This window comes from Gymnodraco acuticeps, unplaced genomic scaffold, assembly GCF_902827175.1.
Source record: "Gymnodraco acuticeps unplaced genomic scaffold, fGymAcu1.1, whole genome shotgun sequence".
NCBI classification, from domain to species: Eukaryota; Metazoa; Chordata; class Actinopteri; order Perciformes; family Bathydraconidae; genus Gymnodraco; species Gymnodraco acuticeps.
In genome coordinates, this window is record NW_022991180.1 from 3,847,355 (window position 1) to 3,864,203 (window position 16,849).

General features: G+C 38.8%; 1 protein-coding gene across 2 annotated transcripts in view; it reads right to left on the reverse strand.

Annotated features, from left to right (window-relative positions):
• Positions 1 to 564: 564 nt before the first annotated feature.
• rgs7a (regulator of G protein signaling 7a) overlaps positions 565 to 16,849 on the reverse strand; it is a 66,464-nt gene continuing 50,179 nt past the window's right edge. For both annotated transcript variants that reach the window (XM_034237806.1, XM_034237807.1), the window contains 14 exons: positions 10,930 to 11,036; positions 9,516 to 9,567; positions 8,580 to 8,644; positions 8,171 to 8,247; positions 7,873 to 7,954; positions 6,704 to 6,778; positions 6,450 to 6,548; positions 6,103 to 6,164; positions 5,528 to 5,638; positions 4,816 to 4,941; positions 2,981 to 3,167; positions 2,634 to 2,723; positions 1,571 to 1,606; positions 565 to 1,399 (listed from right to left, as the gene is read on the reverse strand). In XM_034237806.1, the coding sequence (XP_034093697.1) occupies positions 1,586 to 1,606; positions 2,634 to 2,723; positions 2,981 to 3,167; positions 4,816 to 4,941; positions 5,528 to 5,638; positions 6,103 to 6,164; positions 6,450 to 6,548; positions 6,704 to 6,778; positions 7,873 to 7,954; positions 8,171 to 8,247; positions 8,580 to 8,644; positions 9,516 to 9,567; positions 10,930 to 11,036 (1,154 nt within the window). In that variant the 3' untranslated portion in view covers positions 565 to 1,399; positions 1,571 to 1,585. The remainder of the gene's footprint in view (positions 1,400 to 1,570; positions 1,607 to 2,633; positions 2,724 to 2,980; positions 3,168 to 4,815; positions 4,942 to 5,527; positions 5,639 to 6,102; positions 6,165 to 6,449; positions 6,549 to 6,703; positions 6,779 to 7,872; positions 7,955 to 8,170; positions 8,248 to 8,579; positions 8,645 to 9,515; positions 9,568 to 10,929; positions 11,037 to 16,849) is intronic.

Consider the following 16,849-nt stretch of genomic DNA (forward strand, 5'->3'; position numbering starts at 1 on the left):
AAGAAACAAAGACTTTCTTTAAAAACCCCATATTATCCTCTCTCATTGGCACAGTGGCCACATCACATTACAACCCTTAATCCAGAATCCATAAATCATTGTGTGCATGTACCCAGACACAATAACAGGGTGGTTTGAAAAATGCCACAATTCACATTCCTTGATGCAACGGAGACAATAATGTTTGTCTGTTTTGTGGCTCTGGCTGAGCTGACCACTGAAAACCCTGACTGTCACTTCTGCCATCAAAGAGCTGAAACATCAACAGACCCGAGAAAACCTCAGATGGGTACAGTCTGAACAATAACCCCTTCAGCACTTCAGAGGACGATGACACTTTTGCATGACAAAACTTCATTTGTCTGCAGAAAACTGTGGTGCATTTGTGTGTATTGTGTTGAGGAGCTGGTAGCTGAAAAGAGGCAGATTCCCGCTGTGGGAAATCATTTAACACCCTCTAGTGGCAGAAAGCAAAAGTGCATTATGAAAGCACTAACCCTGCAGTCTTTATTGCTTAAGTGGTTCATACTGTATAGGTAACAAAAATCCAAACACAGCCATTAATAACAGATAGAGGGCCAACTTTAATAATACAAGTAAGTAAAAGTGTCTTTAAATATGGTATAAAAATAAATGCAGGAGAGAATAACAAAGAATTATGTTCTACATAAAACAGGAGACAGCTTTTTTGTATTTTTGAATGTGACTTTACAAGTGCAATGAAAACCATATGTGCTAATTGTTGTAGTGCAATAAAATAATGCAAAGCAAAATAAATGCACAATAAATAATCATAATAATACAAATCATAATATATATATATGTATGTATGAATATATATATATATTGTATATTCATTCTGCACAACACTTCCCATAGCGTGACAAAGTATCTGTGACCTCAGATCATGTAAAGCAATGACATTGGTTAGATTGATCAGTTTAAGCTGTCATTTAATATATTTTTTCTATTTGTTTTTTTTCTTTTTTCTTCTCTCTGACATCATTTGTTTCAGCTGGAAGTGAGAGAGGGACTTCTGATCCAGCAATTATGATGGAAAGCTCTGGAACACAGGATTTGATTTTCTTCAATAGCATGTTTCATCTCGCCAGTCTGTCAGTGTACTCACGAGTCCAGCAGTGCCTCCTTTCTGAGAATACTGGAAATATATCAGGTACTGTAAGAGGAGAGAAAAGAAGGAACATCCTCTCCATGGACATGCAACATCCGGTGGACAACAGACGAACAGGCGGTCCAGGCTGAGCCGAGAGCGGATGGACAGACAATGATGACAAAGAGATGAGATGGTCCCCCTCTCCATGTCCCAGAGAGAGAGATGGCATTGATTTTAGCATGATGGCACACGACTGGTCAGCCTCTTGGACGCTAGTGCTTTCCCCTGGCAAAGAGAATGAGGTCAGTAAATGTGAAGGAGAGAATAAATAAATGCATTTTTAAAATAAGATTATGAGCAGCTACAAAATTATGCTGGATTTCTGTAAAAGGGTAGAGTAATTCTCAACATCACTGATGACACAATAACCAAATGACAGTTTGTATTTGGCATTACCTGAAGCAAGAGCCTTCAGAACAAGTTCTTACTTTTCTGTGGGGACAAAGAAGGACATGTTGAAGCAATTTAACTGTGCAGAGGATTCAAGTGTGCATACATAAATTAAGATATCTATTGCATAACAGTTTGCAAGCCAGATCAGTTCATTTGAAGTTCAGTCTACCTAAAACAAAACAAAACAGAAAATACTTTTCATCAAGCTGTTACAAAAATGTACTGCATTCACATGTATTTATAAACCCAAGCTGTAATAGCAACATATTCTCTGCCAGAATGACAGGCAGGGAAAGTGTAGGAGGCATTGAACAGGGCAGGTTTTAAAAATACACCTGGGTAATTCAGAATTATTCATCATGTTATGACTGCTGTTCATAATGTTTTTGTACGCCCAACAGGAGTCCTGATCAGCTACTCCATTACACACACCTGAAGCAGACTGTCAGGATGTTGTGTTCCATTTCTCTGCCACTCATTGGTATTGCAAGCATGCAGGTGCCATTTTGTTCTTTGGTTTGACCTACTTTGCCCCTTAAAGTAACTCTACCACATTCACTGCTGTATTCAGGGATTTGAAATCCATTTTAGACAAATTAAAATAATGTAGAATGTTATCCTTTAATCTGCATTAAGTGTTATTGTTGGTATTATCACAAATAGCTGAATATAATTTCAAAGACTTGCTTGGTGAGTCAAATCCACATCCATCCCTGCAGCTAAGTACAAACCAGCTTTTGTTTAGGAGTTAGTGGAGACAAAACCACAACTAAGAGGAACAGAAGCTCATGCTGTTCTAAAGCGGCTATGATTTTCTGCCCCTAAGTGGTCAAAATTGTATTTTTATCCTACCATAAGGTCACTGCAGGAGAGTGCTAAAGCAGCAGCTTGTTTTGAATATGAACGGATTGCTAGGAATGGGGTTAAAGTGTGATTTACCGGGTTTTGAAAAGGCTGTGGGTGCCAGGAGGGCAGGTTTCCGCATCAGTGAAGAGTGAGTGTATGTGTACAAATCAACAAATCGTACAAACATGCACAGTAGTTTTCTGTGTTTTCACTTTATTACCTTCTTCTTGGCCTGTAATAACTCCTGGTAGGCACTGGAGCGGATGAAACGGCTGTAAGAATCACTCTTCATCAACTTGTAGATGTGTTCCTGTTTAACAAACATAAAATGTGGAAAGAAGTGATACATTGTGGTGAATATTATAAAAATGCAGTATTCCAATGACCATCAAAACATAGTGATAGTAATTTGCCAGGGTGTTGCTGTTGTTACAGTTGCAAAAAACATTTTCAGATTACCGGTAACATTCCAAACTAAATACGTTCTCTAAACATATGTACAATGTAAAATAGGCCACTACATAATATAAGATGTGGATGTGATGATTGCATTTGTATCATTTGTACCTGTGCATCCTCAAAGGCATAGCGTCCAGGATCTTTGACATTCTGAGTGGTTTTGTCGTAGCTTTTGGAGTCAACGTTGATGGCACTGGGCGCCCCGGGGGCCAGAAACTCCTGCCAGATCTCCTGCACCCGGGTGGGGACCTCTCTGATGGGACGTTTCTTAAGTTCCTGCACCGCTAGCCAGAACCTACGGACCAAAGTTAACGGTTAGTGAAACAGATAATGGCAAACTATGTTAACTATAGCCTCACATTTTGAAGAAACTAATCTGTAATAATAATTAAATAATTCCTTTTAAGAGCATCCCTTTCAATTGAACACATATTAATACATTAAGGAATTTCTACTTCAAAGAGGAGAAAAAACTGAAACAGGTAGAGTTTCAGTTTGCCTTACAAAGGGAAGAATAAGCAAAGATGGATTTCATAGTGTAAAAGTGACAGAACCATGGAGAATATTTTATTTTGAACCGTCAAAGCTGATAGAGTTTGAGTGGTAATAAATAGTCGCATTATTCTTGTTAATAACACACCTGTTCAATTATAGGTGAGTTAAAACGATACTCAACTGACAGTGATATTAAATTACAATTCAATTAACTTGACCACATTATCAGCTTTGTTCAGAAACAATACAGGCGTGTGCCATCAGAGGGAGCATGGGAGCTTTCCTGCACAGAGGTTGCTCTATTCATATTAAGCTCTTCCAATGCATCTTCGATACTCTGCAGTATTCCTGTTACCATGAATAAACCAATTAACATAATATTCCTGCCCACCTGTGTTATTCTAGCCTTAGCTACCGTTGTGCATATTTTAAACAAGCTCCATCCACCATCATCCTCCCTGCTTTGATTAAATAATAACAATGTAGGTTATCACTCAAAGACACCAGGAATAACTGCGATAGTTGCTCATTTCCCACAGTTATATGAGCATTTGCAAAGACATTCATTAAAGTGAGATGTTATTGTTCATGTTTGTCATCATGAGAAAGCTACACAAAATGAATGTTTATTTTTCCAATCTAACCATATGAGCATGTTTAGTGGAAAGGCATTAACTCTATATGTTTATATGAATAGTTCATATTGTGTATGTTTCCATGAGTGTTTCATATGGAGTATGTGGGTGAGTTAAATCCTCAACAGCCTTTAATGTGTGCATTCATGTGTGTGCTTGCCTTGCATTAATCACGTTGTGGCACATTATGGAGACCTATGTGGTAACAAAAAGCCGGTCCCACAGAAGCTAACTATTCATTTTAGGCTTAAGACTTGGTTTGTGGTTTAGTCGTACAATCAGAAAAAGTTCAGGCAGATGAAAGAGTTCATGCATGTAGCAATGACAGTTAAAGGTGCAGTACGTAATTCTGATCAATAAACATCTACTTTCTTACTAGGCAGGCAATGGTAGAATGTAACTAAGTACATTTACTCAAGTACATGTTAGCCATTTATTTATTGTACTTTATATTTGAAACTTGTCTCTGAGACAAAAGTGCTCGCTTCTGACAACATTATTGGACAGCTGTAGTTGAGAATTGCTTTGCAAACGTCATGAATATTAAACATTATCTTGTAAAAAATGATGAATTATAAATAAACTTTGATCAGAAAAATACAATCATTTGAATTACTGATTAGTAAGCATGTCTGTAAAACAGTCCAAAGTTTAAATTAAAATGAGCTAACACAATTTTGATTTAGTTCTACTTACCATGTTATTGTACTTCATATTGTGATGGGGAAAATATCGATTGAGGCTTTTGTGTTAAGTCAAAAATGCAAGGAATTAATTAATGCAATTTGTGTGTGCATGCATGTTGCTGAGTACCTGAGATTCTCTGAGCTGAACTCAGACTCCAGGAACTTGAGGAACTGTTCTCTCCCCACTGGATCTTTGAGAACCTCATCGATGCCAAAGGCCCACCTCTTTACCCTCTGCTGACCTGGCTCCTTACTGGAGGAGGACACACAAAAATGCAACATATCTTTTTTTTACATTACATTACATTGCATTTAGCTGACGCTTTTATCCAAAGCGACTTACAATAAGTGCATTCGACCAACAAGATACAAACTTGAAGAAAACAGAATCTTATAAGTACATCAGGTTTCATAGAGCTAAAACATTTCAAGTGCTACTCAACTGGTTTTAGATAAGCCAGTCCTTTATTAGTATATAAGTGCTTTGTTAGTAATTCTTTGTTAGTAATTCTATCGCTCGAAGTGGAGTCGAAAGAGATGAGTTTTCAGTCTCCCCCGGAAGATGTGTAAGCTTTCTGCTGTCCTGATGTCAGAGCTCATTCTACCATTTTGGAGCCAGGACAGCAAACCCACGTGTTTTTGCTGATAGGAACTTGGGTCCCCCTCGCAGTGCGGGTGCAGCGAGCCGTTTGGCTGATGCAGAGCGGAGTGCACGTGCTGGGGTGTACAGTTTAACCATGTCTATCTTTCTCTGATCAAGTATGTGTGCAGCAAAACACTCTTGAATTGATCAATGAATCCATCTTGATAATTATTTTTTCTCTTTTCTCTGCACCTACCTGGCTTCAAGCTCCCAGAGTGTGGCGTCATCTGAGATCCAGGGGTTAGACGGATCTGGAGGCGTGAGGAAGGGGTCGTATTCGATGTACTGTTCTGTGTAAGCCAGTAAACTGTTTTAAATGAGAAGCAAGGAAAACAAATGAATAACAGCAATCTGTATTATGAAAATGTGACGTATATTGTAATCTAGTTATCTGGGGAAATCATGCACCATACCTTTCGGTGAGAGATTATGAATGAGTCTTTTTGTAAGCTTTGAATAACTAAATGTGGTATGAAATCCTCCTCAAATGTAATTCAAGTTAGAGCCAGACAACCCTGCCCTTGAACAGCCTGATAGAAAACTCTCTGCTAAATGCACCTCTCTTTTCAGTGCAGAAAATGACAAATGGATACTTTGTGTGCCGTTAAGCATCTGGTACCGTCAGTGCTGACGCTCATTAAAGGCGTCGTGTTGGCCCAATAACTCTCCAAGGTCACCGGAGCTCTTAATTCAACGCCATGTTAGGCCGTTCAAAGGCTCAATAAACAGATTGATTGTTAACTGAATAAAGACACAAACAACATTGCTCACCTCTCCGCCACTTTGGACATTTTCAGTCGATGCCTGTCTAATTGCAATTGCCAAAAGGCGATCTGAAACCACAGCAGGGAATAATTAGCATTCATCAGTCCCAAAGAATTTACATGAAATTGTTGGTGGTGCAATTACAATCAAACACCAACTGCATGGTATTTTCCATATTTTACTTGATGTGCTTTTAAAACTCTATACTAATTTCACTTAACTATATTATTGAATAACAAATATACAGTTACAGATGAAGCATAATATCTACTATCACAATTTGAGTACTAGCATTGATTTCAAGTTGTTCAAGATCCTATCTTTAACAGTAGAGTGCCACCTGCAGGTCTAACCTGTTCCTGCAGTTCTTCTTCTGTGGGCTGCTTGGCCTCTGGGGCGGGGGTGTGGGTCGGGCTGTGGGTACGGATATCATTCTGCAGCCCATACACAGACTGAGGAGAGGAAGTAAAACAGATCAGTGGTAGCAGCCTTATAGCTTTTGACAAGAACAGCAAGGAACAATAAGCCTGTCTGTTTGTGTTTGTGTTCAAATGTTTTCAATCCTGACCTTAAAAGCAGGGTGTATCAGCGGAAAGGCATACTCTACCTTTCTGGTTTTGTGGGGATTTTTCATTCTGGATGACTTCTTTATGTCGACTTCTGTTGTATTCACACACCCAGGCTGTGAGGAGAGTGAAGGAAAAAACATATAATTCATTTAATTCAGCTTAAATTGAATTATAATAGCTTTCCCTGTAGCATGAAGCCACAAACGGTGAAGGTGTAATTTGGCCATCATGATATGAGTTTCAGGTAATGAAATCCAATATGCTAACTGGGGCGTGAAGAGATTCTGAGAAGTCTCCAGGACAATGTGTCAGATGCCGGTTGATTAAACGTGGAATGTGCCAAATCTAGCAAAGCAAGTAAACCAGCAGGAAATCTTAGTGTGCAAATTCTGGTTGATTGAACAAGTGGTCCAATCTAGCTCTCTTCCAGAAGAACAGAGCTAAATAGCTTGACAGAGTCACTGTGAAATTTGAATGAATATTGATTATGTTGCTCCAAGGACGCATAAATTGAACTAATTTCCCAATTAAGCATGGAGCAGCGGCTTTCGGAGAAATATAGCTGAAGAGACCCTTTAACCTCGGGGGAATATAAATGCTAAGGCTAAGCAAGTGTGTATAAACAAGGCAAAGAGCAGTGGAGAGGCTGATGTATCTGACAGATATTGATGTGGCATTTCATGTGTAAGGCAAAGGAATACACCAAGGAGGATTTACAGTGTGTTCACCCCTTTACACAATTCTTGTATAGGTCATGTATAAATTACATGAAGTGCAAAACATTATTGTCTTTGTCACACAGCTTGATACCTCCCTACTGCCTATGGCTAGTTACAGTTTAAAGAATAGAATATGAGAACGATTACCAGTGCCCTTTTAGTAAAACTGGTACGAAAAGAGTATATTATAAGTTGTGTTCTTGGTACTGTGGAATTTCGATTTAACCTTATTTATAGAAGTACTGAATAAGCCCTATACTGCCTATGAAAAGTGTGATAATGTATAACCCCCGGAGATCATAAATGATATACCATATCTACAGTATGTATTTTGTATCCGGTGTGGTGGAGAGTGATCAGTGTGACATTATTTTTTCAACATTATTCACTTTTGCAGGAACATTAAGATTATGTTGATAACAATGGATAATATATCGGTGGCAGGCAGCAAAGGTGGCAATGTCGCCAACATCAGTAATTTCACTCACCACTGGTCTGTGCACGTCCCAGAATGCTCTTTCCTGACTGTCGAGAATTTTCCTCTCAATTTTGTCTCTTTTCTTATCAACTCTGTGGAGCGAAATGAAAGTCAGAACTGTTTTTACAGAGCATGTAGTTTATTCCGAAATATGTACAATACTCCATCACATGTGTAATGTGCAGCTCATCTGTGAGGTTGTGTGCTGGTAGCAAAGGGAAATTGTATCAAACCATTGAGTTTTGTCATGTCAGAATGGCGTGTAAGAGGACTCACTCAATGCATGTGTTGTTTTTATAGAAACCTACTTCGCTTGTGCTTCTGCTTGCATAAAAATGAACTCCCATTTCCTGGCGAAAGCTCTCTGTAGCCTTGCTAAGCTCTCCTGCAAGTGAAACAAAGAACAATAAAGAGGAAAAAAAGGCTTTTGAGGGATCTGGGCTGATTATGTTTACTGCGCATGATGTGTGCAGTGCACGGCTGGATACCATCTTTAATGATCCCAGCTCACGTACAAAAGAAAAAACCCAGCGTATATAACGACCCTGGTGATTCATTTAATAGCTTTAGTGAAAGGAAAGTTACAAATGAGGCAGTGGCACAGAGAGAAACAAATGTTCTCACTGTCAATATGAACAAAAAGGCAAGAGATAAAGCTTGGAAGCAGTACAGTATGTAAAGAGGGGAGTGCTGACACTATAGACCTTTTCCACTCACCGCTTCATAGTCTGCAAGCTCCAGACGTGCTTTGTTTTGCATTGTTCTTTTGCAGAGGTAAACAGCTGGGAGACAGAGGCAGAGAGATTGGTTAAACAGGGATAACGGGCACCCAGCCTGTTTTTAACAGCCCCGCAGTTGCCCTGTGTTTACTCGTTTAATCCTCTCTTTTGCATATTTAAACTGGCCTGCAAATAACAAAGGTCACTTACTGTTCATGGTGTCTGAGCGTCTGTTCGTGTGTGCGTCAGTGTGTGTGTGTGTCAGTGTGTGTGTGTGTGTGACTTTTAACGTCTTCCTGTACTATCATCATCCCTTAATCCCTTTGTTTACTGACCGTTATGTGATTACATTGTTTTCATTATAGAGCATCATTAATGTGAATCAGTTGCTACATCGGAGACACAGGATTCATCCCAATATGAGCATTAACACTTTTTCTATCCTATAACTCCAACAACAAATGAAAAGACCTGCAAGACTGCGGCTATTCGTTTAAGCCATTTCTTGGCAATGTGTTTATATCTATTCTGCAGTAAACAATGAAAAGCTCATCCCTTTATCTCTATTACATCCTTCATACAAATGTGCACAACAGGTGCATGCATAAAGACATCATTCTCTCAGTTAAGAGAATGACAAATTATGGAAAACAGAAATATTGCATCCGAACTGCAATGTTACTGAATGTAACTATCGGCTAAGACAAAAAAATGAAAGGTTATTTAATGTTTCTACCTCCCATCCTTACACTGCAGTTGCATTATTTGTGTACTCTTGATACCACACATAATAACATATAAATCAGTCTGCATCATCATCATCATCTCTTTAGTACATATTACACAATGCGATACGATACGATATACTTTATTGTCCCCATAAGGACATTTGTTCTGGATGCAGAGTGAGATTAGAAAAGAGCAGCTCCCTCACCATAGTCTGTGTTTTCTGGTTCCCAGCAGTTTGATGGCCAAAAGTATGGAGTCTTAAAGGAAAAATAAGTCATTCAATAACAGAACTTGACAGCTTATCACATTCTGTTTTGAATCAAAGTATGCGCTGTCACAGGGAATGGGAACATTGTTGCAGCACTGCATCTGCATCTGCACAATACAATATTACATTTTTTAATGGGCTAAGCACATTGTCTAAAGCACATAAGCTCCTTTCAAACAGCCCTGAGAGCAGACACCAGCATGACTCTAGGTCCTCCCCGGTCAGCACTGTATGGACTTGACTGGCTTCAAATGAAAACAGAAAACATGTAAAGGGCAAAGTAAAGCCTGTTCCTCACACAAACAGTCTAAGGCATCGATTTACTTGTGTTAGTTCTGTGCTGCAGACTTGATGGAGCTTGCTAGGTGCGAAATCACTAAAACTGTCAATTCCACTATCCCCTGTATGCAAGGGCTGGTTTGCTTTCACTAACTGTACGGAGGCTCAGTCACTGGTACATTTTTATATACAAAGCCATGTTAGGGAAACTTCCATCTTATATCTGCTCCCTGATCTCACGTAAAATTGTAAGTGGCTACTGCCTGAGATCGAATGCTGTGGTTTTATTAAATGTGCCAACTGCTAGGACTATCTTAGGGAAGACAGCTTTTAGATGCGCAGCTCCTCTGTCTTGGAATAGTCTGCAAATTAAATGGAAACTGAACAATCTGGTGCCACTAAATGTTTTTAAAGCTCGGTTGGATGCTAGTCAATCGGAAGCTATTGGTACCTGTTTATGTGGATAATTATGTAAATGATGCTGTATGATGTCCTTTTATGTTTTTATGTTTCATGTGGAACTACTTGAGCAGGTCTCCCTTGGAAAATAGATCAATGATCTAAATGGGATTTATCTGTATAAATAAAGGTTTGAAATTAAATGAAAATGACATTCAGAGTGTTGTGGATTTATTTTATTTTTTCATTCATAATTCCAGTAAGAATTATAGGGAACAGCAACTTCTAAACACTGTTTTGACTCCAGCATGTCACCGTTGGCGCTTTGACTGATTTATTATGACTGCAGGCAGTTATTAGAGTGATTTTTGTTCTTCATTTTCAACAGCGAGGTAGGAGCTTAGGAAATAAATCATGAAACGAATCATTTATCACTCCTGTACATCTCTATAAACCTGTCAGCATATTTCTTGGCTGGACTTCTTTGGTATTGAAACTTAAAACTTTACATAAGCAAGTAAAGTTCATATAATGACATGACCCTTTTAGAAAGATTATCCCATGTGAAGGATTTATTTCTCCTTATGTCTTTTTATAGACATTACAATAACAGACTAACATAACAGAAATCCTTCAACACAACAGCATAAGTAATAACTATTATTATTATTACCTGAAACCTATAGAAAGTGCCATCATCTTTGAGAGTGAGGACGTGGTCTGAGATGGGGAAGAAGTAACCATGTGCAGCCATCAGAGTTCCTAGGTGAAGAGCCTCCACTGGGAGAAAAAAAAACACATACAATCCATTTAGAATTCAATAAACTCATGTTCCTTGTGTCTTCAAAGTTATATTAAACACCATGACATACAAATTAACCTTCATGCATACAAATAATCAGAAATGACCCAGCATTCTTTGAGAGTGTGTTGAATGGCACAGCTGCGGGAAGGTTAATTTGTCTTTGATAGGTTTTATTCAACAACAATGTCAGCTGTCATTCAGATATTATATGGCTATTATTTGCTTGGAAGTAAACTTTCTGAAGCTTGACTTTGTGCTAAGCTAACCGGATGCTGGATGCAGCTGTATTTAAAGGACTGATAAGAGGGCGCTATATATCTCATCATCTATATATCTCATCATCTATATATCTCATCACACTCCACCATCGTTCCTGTCCCCAAAAAGACAAAAATCACCAGCCTCAACGACTACCGCCAGTAGAACTCACCTCCATCATTATGAAGTGCTTTGAGCGGTTAGTCAAAACCTTCATCACCTCCTCCCTCCCTGACTCTCTGGACGCCCTGCTGTTTTTCTACAGAGCAAACAGGTCCACAGACGACGCCATAGCCCACACCATCCCCTCTTACACCTGGACCAGAGGAACACATATGTGAGAATGCTGTTCATTGAATGACTACAGCTCAGCCTTCAATACCATTGTGCCCTCCAAGCTGGTCATCAAGCTCAGAGACCTTGGGCTCAACAGCGCCCTCTGTGACTTCCTGACGGGCAGACCCCAGGCAGTGCGGGTGGGAAACATCACATCCTCCACCCTGATCCTCAACACCGGAGCCCCTCAAGGCTGCGTGCTCAGCCCTCTCCTCCACTCCCTGTTCACTCACGACTGCGTGGCCACACATAAACTGTTCTGTCTGCTGCCGTCTAGCAGGCGGTACCGCAACATCCGGAATAAAACCACCAGACTCAGGGACAGTTTCACCCCACAGGCAATAAGACTGCTAAACACCTGAACTTTGAAACAACATCCACAACATTCATCTGGCTGCTACTTAGAAATGATGTATCTAATATATTGCATATAGACTCTTATTGCACTACTTTTTTTTACTATTTTTCTTTTTGTATTTACTATTTACTGTTTACTTGCACTATATTTGTCTGTTTATCTGTTTTATTGTGTTGCACTGTTCGGGTGAGCCTGTGACCTAAGATTTTCATCATAATAACTACACTGTAGCTGTTCGTATGATAAATTAAAAAAAACTTGAACCTTGAACTTTGAACCATCTTACTACCGGAATAAATACGCGTATTTTGCTAAATGTCAAACTCTTAGCTTTAAGGATCACTGTAATAGGGATCTATCTTTGCACAGATTCGTATCCTCCTTTGAAACACTGTTTATGGAGGAATTAAAAGATAAAACTGATTAGGATCTCTTTCATTAAAAGAAGATGTGTTGGTTACCCTACAATCAATAGTTCCTCATCAGATCCTGAGCCAGCATGTTGTTTATTTTTTGTCACACAAGCTAATTAACTCTATTCCCCTTTTATCACTATAGGTATAAAATCATCACGGACAAATTGGCCAGAATAAAACACCTGAATTAGGAGCTGCTGCTCAAATAGACTGTGTTTCGACAGAAGGTCTCAGGCAAACAGCCCAGCAGGGGGTCCGGCTGATGAGCCCACCTTCAGCCGGAGAGGCGGATCTCATCAGTCAAATCACCTGGTGTTTTGCTTGGTTGGAGTGAAAACCTGCTTCCCTACGGCGCTGCTCAGCACATGGTTGACTGTCCCTGATTTAAAACCATCAGATAATGAAAACATGTAATCATCTTTAACCGTGTTTCTCGTGTGCCACCAGTTATTCCCCGCTGTTCTCAACCCGTAATCCGTTCATGAAGCTGACGTCTATAATCAATGTTTGGAATAACGTGTTGACAAATCTCTATTAACACTGGTTTCCTTTCATTCATTATGAACAGGGAAGTGTTTTTATTTAGATGTTGTTTTATAAAGTAGTGTTCTTTTATATTTATGCAATTTGCTTCGATTATTCATTGAACGTTTGTTAAAAAGCCCGAGGGAGCGTACCAGTAAACTGGGACCTTAACTAATAAGCTACAAACAGATTCAAAGGTTGAAATGCTTAACATAGTATAAGTAGGCAGATTTATGAATGCGTTAACAGGAGTGAACTGTGTGCGTGCATAAAATATTCACATCTCTGCTTTCTAACACACACACACATACACACAAACACACACACACACACACACACACACACACACAATACACATATATTAGCTATTCCTTAGCACAAGGGGTGATTTACACAGCTTTAAGAAGACAGGATGCTGTGTGTGTGTGTGTGTGTGTGTGTGTGTGTGTGTGTGTGTGTGTGTGTGTGTGTGTGTGTGAGTGTGTGTGTGTGTGTGTGTGTGTGTGTGTGTGTGTGTGTGTGTGTGTGTGTGTGTGTGTGTGTGTGTGTGTGTGTGTGTGAGTGTGTGTGTGTTTGTGTGTGCGACTTCGCAACATTTATTAATAAATTATTACTCATAACTTATTTAAAAACTGTTTATTTATAAACACACCCCTGCCTCCTTATCCTCTGCACGTCTTCCTCCACCTATATTATCCCATATACATCCCTAATTGACTGTATATTGTATAATGTTGCGTTGTTAGGCCAGAAGAAGAGTAATTTCTGTAAAAAAGCCACACAGAAACTAACAAGGCTTCTATGTGTCATCTCTCTTTATCTACGAAATACAGGATTATTCAATACAGACATTAACAAGCAAAGATCCACTCCATATACCCATACATACAGTATATCTTTGTGACTCACGATCCATTAAAAATGAAGTTTTCTGAATTATGTTCTCAGCCTGCATGAATGTCAGATGAAAGACAAATCAACAGGGTATGAAAAATGTCATCTAGGAGAGTGCAGTTAGAGCTGGCTGTCTCTTATTCTGCGGGCTGATCTGCTCTGATTTTGAAGCGCTTGTCACCTGCTTGTTCAGTCAGTGTGCGTTTGCTGAAGTGAAACTGAGAGTTGATGTCGTTTAAAGGATGAATGATGAATGTTTAATGTCGTACCCACACACAGAAACTGATTTTTCTCAATCCCCAAAGCAGTCCCGACTGAATTGCCTGTTAATTTTGAATTAAGGAAATCATCCAGAACCAGTTACATCCAGTACAAGTTACATATAATTATATCAAGATAAGTGGCAAGTGCTTATTTACATGTAGTATCCAATACAACGATTTTATTTATTTTAGAGTATGCAAAGTAAACACAATGATGACACAAATAACTCTGAAAATGCGTTTTCAGGCTGTAATGTGATGGAGGGTTTTTCTTGGGATAAATACGATTAACAGAGATTGTTTTGTTGTTGCGCTCTAGCCAGAGTCTATAGAGATCAATTCCCGGTAGCAAGGGAGCTTCTACTGTCTTCCATTTAACATATCGCAGGCTTTTCTATAAGCTTTATAGCTGACTAAACCTTGGACTGGAATTAGATGTCAAGACGGGCCGGCCTCTCACTCCGGGGGGAAAACACCCTTTGATTTCATCATATTACCAGCTCTGTGCCAAAAACCCAGCCGTTTGGAGGCCTGCCAAGTGGAGTGTGGGAGTATTCTTCAAACTGAGCATTATCTAAAAACAACAGAAGAGATTCTGTGCTTGTAGTTTTACTTTTAATTATTTTTGTTTACACTGTACAGCACTGTTTGGAGATGTGGAGGAATCTTTGTTTTAAAAGTATTCAGTTTTATACTTCTTCTCACAGAGAAATATTGTAGATATAATTAGCTTCTAGCGGCTTTGCAGATCTTAAATGTGTACAATACAAAATATGCCTATAAACTACAATTAAATAAATATTTAGTCAGTTGTTCCCAACCTGTTTAGTGTCTGGTTGGAGTTGCCATGTTTTGATATATACAAGTAGTTAGCAGTTCCACCAAAAAGGATTTTCCCTCACAGTACAGTAGAATATTTCAAATAAGGGAGGAGGAGAACATAGTGGATTCGTACAAATGTGCAACTGAAGGAGAGTTTTGCAAGAACACTGAGACTATTTCATAAATCCACATTTTCCTTTAAATAAACCAATCTTGTTTAGATCTGTATGCCAGTGAAGCAGAGGGCTGATCTCAGGAGACAGTAAAAAAAAGATTGTTTAAAGTGCTCCACTATAAGAGGGATACTTGAGTCTGATGAGGAGAAGGTTTGAAGAAGGTTGGAGGCCAGGACTATTATAGAGAACAGTATGCAGCCTCTCTACGTTGATGTCCTCCCTCAGGGATCATTTTACTGTTCCCTGGTGTTCCACTGAGCAGATTATGTGCTCTTTCATATGCAATTCATACCCTTAATAACACACGAGTTCACTTCCTGACATTTTGACGGCATTTTGTTGATGTTCTGTTCTCGTGATTTTGATTCTTTTTTTAACCCAGTGTTGTTTATTTAATGACATTTCCCCCATTTAGAATGTTGTATGTGCAGTTCAGCCCTATTATTGTTTTTTCTCTCAAACGCTCTTATACTGTTCATCCAAGCACAGATGTTCAAACGTGCGTAAAAAACATGTTGTGTTTCCTTGCTCCCTACAGATGTTCACACATGCATAGGAACAAGCTGTCTTTCACACCTCTCTGTCTCACATGCTCATACAGTATGTCGCTAATAATTACTGGAATACTGTCAACATACATATAAAGTGATGTTATTGTATGCAGTTTCATTTGTACTATGGCAGATACGATTTTGAATTTGACAATGAAAATCACTATACATAAATGTAAAGGTTTTGAATGCATGACATTGCAAATCTACATTTTAAAGACAGACCTGATGTTGTATCTGATGTAAAGGCTTTACAGTTTGTAAATTGTATTTTAGTAATAATCAGATTTTGTTGATATTGATTTTCAGGCAGGTCAGACGTCAGACTGATGCTGAAGTTTCTTGGGTTACTGGCCTAATTAAAATGATAATGCAGCAACGTTCATACTTTTGGATTCAATTTGGTAAAAATGTGTTACTAACAATTCGTTTTTTTTGGGGAAGCAGGTCAGTTATGAACTGAAGGATTACATGCAGCATCCAAACAGACAGCACATCCTAAAGCTGTAGATAATTTCAACATTTGGCTATTTACATTGATATTCTCAGTTGTTCCAATGTCTTTGTGAACAGTCTAAGTACGGTAATGCATGCTAATGAATCAAGTCTGGGCCACGTGGTAAGCAATTCATTTCAATAGTTCCCATGTCAGATAAACCAATTGGCTTCAGGAATATGATGAATGATAATGAAACTTAATGGTCTGAATGGTAATGAGGATTTCATGCAAAGCGCAAAACCTTCGGCTGAAAATACATTTTTAAAGCAGAAATTTGAGTCAACTAATAATATAATAATAATACAATATTGCAGAGAAATTGGATTTTGGACCACAGAGATTGCAAAATAGGATAACAATGATCTGATTTTGAGTATGTCAGTATATTGTTGTATTTATTTAGCAAAACACTGGCAATCCCCAGTCAACTATATTATAAGCTTTTCTGATTATACATAATAAACATGTTGCTTTCATGCCGTGAACCAAATTAATTGCTTTTCGTCAGCCCCACCAGGACCTGTTCTCGGCTGAAGTCCCTACGTTTTGCACAACGCTCTGTTTACCACCTCAGGGCATATGACAGCTTGTTCAGTATCTGTTTGCAATGAAAAAAAGGGTGCCCTAAAAAAAGGACAATGAACATCTGGTTGTTGCCACTCTTCACTGTTCTTTGACCATGTTGATCAA